Below are 3,118 nucleotides of genomic sequence, written 5' to 3'. Positions count from 1 at the left end.
GGGAGGGGGTCAAACTGGGATCAGACTGGGGTGGCAAACAGTGATGAGCCTGACACTATGCTGGGATCARACTGGGGTCCATCCTGGGATCAGACTGACACTGGGCCCATACTGGGATCAAACTGGAGGGGGGGGCATGCAGTGATAAGCCTCGCACCATAGTGGGGTCAGACTGGGGGCCCATACTGGAATGAGACTGGAGCCCATACAGGAATGAGACTAGGACCATACTGGGATGAGCCTGGCTTCATACTGGGATCAGACCGGGGGACCACACAGGGCTCAGACATGGCAAGCTGGGCGCAGACAGGGCCGTACTGGGGTGAGACTGGGCCGTACTGGGAGCAGCCGGGCTTGCGGCCCAGCTGGCTGCCACGTCGGGCCCCGGCGCGCAGCCGCGGGCCGCCCAGCGGGCGAGCGCCGCTGGCGAGCGTTCAGCAGTCGTCAGCTCTCATTATAATGCCGATTGCACCAAAAAGGAAAAAAAAAAAAGGTGTCGGATTTTTTTTTTTTAAGAGCAGAAAAAAGGAGGAAAAAAAACCAGCTCGCGAGCCACCGGGGAGCTCCTCATCTCACAGACAACGGGAGAAAAGGGGGGGGACGACAACACGCGCTTTCACCGCCCRAAAGGAAAGGGAGGAATTAGGATATAATATAGGTTTTATTTTATTTTTATAAATAGTCCACAGCTCTCCCGTTGCCCAGGGCCCGGGGACTGTCCCCCGCGCGGCGCCGGCTCGGCCTCGCCTGAGCCGCTCGCRGAGTTTCTCGTCGCTTCGGAGCGGATTTTTCCGCCGATCCGAAACCTTCGGTTGTTTTTACTCCCCTCAAACAGGGAGATGGGGAGGAAGGGAGGGAAAAAAAAAAAAAAGAGGAAAAGGGAAAGAAAATCGCCGTCGCTGCCAAGGCCACTGCGGTCACGAGTTCTCCGTTCTCGGGGGGGGGTCGGGGGCAGCGGCGGCTCCTCTCGGAGGCCGGCGCCGGGCCGGCTCCCGCGCGCCGCTCACTGCATGGCGATGTAGGGCCAGTTGAAGGTGGAGCCCGAGAGCAGCATGTCCCGGATGAGCGTCTCGATGGGCGTCTTGCCCACCAGGCGCACGAAGAAGAGCTGCTCGATGACGGGCGCCGAGACGAGGCGCAGCGAGGGCAGGCGCAGCAGCAGGCGCCCGAAGCGGCTCGGCTGGCTCGGGTGCTGGCTCCGCACGTACTCCTCCAGCGCGCACTGCGACTTCTCCTGCACGCTCTCCACGGAGCCCAGCTCCGACAGCCCCACGGCGTCTGGCCCGGGGGAGGAAGCAGAGGGACGAGGCGTCAGCGGGGCCGCCCCGAAACCCGGCCGCCCTGCCCCGCTCCGCCACCCGGCCCCCCACCCCGGGCAGAGGGGAGGGTGTTGGCGGAGGAGCGACCGAACCGCCGGGGGCTGTCGGGGCTTTTGCTTTTGCCTTAAAGCTCCTCTCGCCCTTCCCCTGCCACGAAACCGCACGTCAATAGTCGGGCAACCCCAGCGCCGGCCGCTTTCCGTCCCCGCTCCTGYGGCCGGCAGCTTCGGCAGCACCGGGAACAGGCAGGGAGGAAACAACGGGGCCTTTGGAAAAAGCAAAATTTTGGCTCCCGGCGTCTCGTTTGCTTTCTCTGGCCAATCTGGACCTTTCAGCATCGTGCGGCTGAGCCTCGCAGGACTTGTGCACGCCCTGAAACGCAGGCACGGCTCTCCGCGCCCGGGAGCACGGTCCGGGCTGGGAATTTGGGCATCTCGAAGAGGCAGCAGTAACCATTTCCAAATGCTTTTCTCTTCCAAAACTCCAGATTTCAGGGTTAAGAAAAAAAAAAGAGCATGTCAATCACTAAGAGTGTAAACCTGCCCTGAATCCAGCTGTGACTCCCCAGGGATGCGGGATCCAGGGTGAAGTTGCTTTGGGCCTGCTTCAAAGGGTGGAAAACACTGCAAATCTCACTGGACTTCCCCGCTGCAGCCCCCAGCCGGGCTCGAACCCGGCAAGACGAAAGGTCAGTGGCCCTGCGGCGGCTGCCTCCCAGCTGCAGGACACCGAGCAGATCCCCCCTCCCAGGGTACTGTCCGGAGTGGAAAATCAGCCAGGTTTTTTCTTGGTTTAGTCCTTGTCCCTCCCATGCTGCTATCTTTTAGCTTTGATTTTTTTAAGAATTAAAAAAAAAGAGGGGAAAAAAAGCATCTCAACTGGTTTCGTTTGGAGACTGCTCAAACGTGGTCATCTGGGAGGGAAAAATCAAAACCTTCATTTGAAGCCAAACAGCCGGGTTCATTTGGGTTCGTTTCGGGTAAAACGGTTCTTGCGACCCGGGCAGACCCGGCTGCCGTGGGTCTCCCCAGAGCAGCCTCCTTCCACAGGTGGAACCAGCCAGAACCGTTTCCCCRGGGCCTGGAAGGGGCTCCGTGGGGCTGACGGTCCCGGGGAGAGGCGAGGGCAGCGCACGGAGGGGTTTCTGCGCAGCAGCAGCTCTCAGCCGCCACCACCGATCCCTCCCTTTGCCGGAGGGGCGGAAACCAGTGTTTTCAGGGCCTGGTTCCCGCTACGGATCCGTGTTCTGCGGCACGCGGCGGGGCGGGGGGCGCCGAGCCGCGATGGGACACAGAGGGGGGATTTGGGACAGCGAGGAGGCGTCGGGGGAGCTCCCAGCCCTTGGCGCCCTCATCCTCGAGTCATCACATGGAACAGGAACCACCGAGGAAAAACAGTGGGACCTTCTTCCCCGCCTTGTTTAGCCACACCCCCTTTAGCCACACCCAGCCACACCCCATTAAGTCCCACCCATTCGACTCCACCCCATTTAACCCCACCCTACCCGCTTCCCATTCAGCCTCCCTTTATTTTGCCCCGCCCTCTTAAGCCCCGCCCTGCTTAGCCCCGCCCCATTTAGCCCCGCGGAGCACCATTCAGCTCCAGCACACCCAGCCCTGCCTCGTTCAGCACCACCCACCTGGCCCCGCCCATTCATCCCTGCCCCGCTTAGCCCCGCCCATTCTGCCCCATTCACACCCTGCCCCATTCACACCCAGCCCCGCCCATTCATCCCCATTCACACCCTTCGTCATTCACACCCAGCCCCGCCCATTCATCCCCCATTCACACCCAGCCCC

The 3,118-nt window shown here is 61.4% G+C and overlaps 1 protein-coding gene across 1 annotated transcript in view; it reads right to left on the bottom strand.

Annotated features, from left to right (window-relative positions):
- Nucleotides 1-860: 860 nt before the first annotated feature.
- The window catches only part of LOC146587218 (nuclear receptor subfamily 2 group F member 1-A-like), a 9,854-nt gene continuing 7,596 nt past the window's right edge, over nucleotides 861-3,118 (bottom strand). The window contains exon 3 of the mRNA XM_085319958.1: nucleotides 861-1,284. Coding sequence (XP_085176084.1) covers nucleotides 1,004-1,284 — 281 coding nt within the window. The 3' untranslated portion in view covers nucleotides 861-1,003. The remainder of the gene's footprint in view (nucleotides 1,285-3,118) is intronic.

This window comes from Rhea americana, unplaced genomic scaffold (genome assembly GCF_003343005.1).
Source record: "Rhea americana isolate MKP2758 unplaced genomic scaffold, rheAme1 scaffold_605, whole genome shotgun sequence".
NCBI classification, from domain to species: Eukaryota; Metazoa; Chordata; class Aves; order Rheiformes; family Rheidae; genus Rhea; species Rhea americana.
This window is presented reverse-complemented; position numbering and strand designations above follow the sequence as displayed.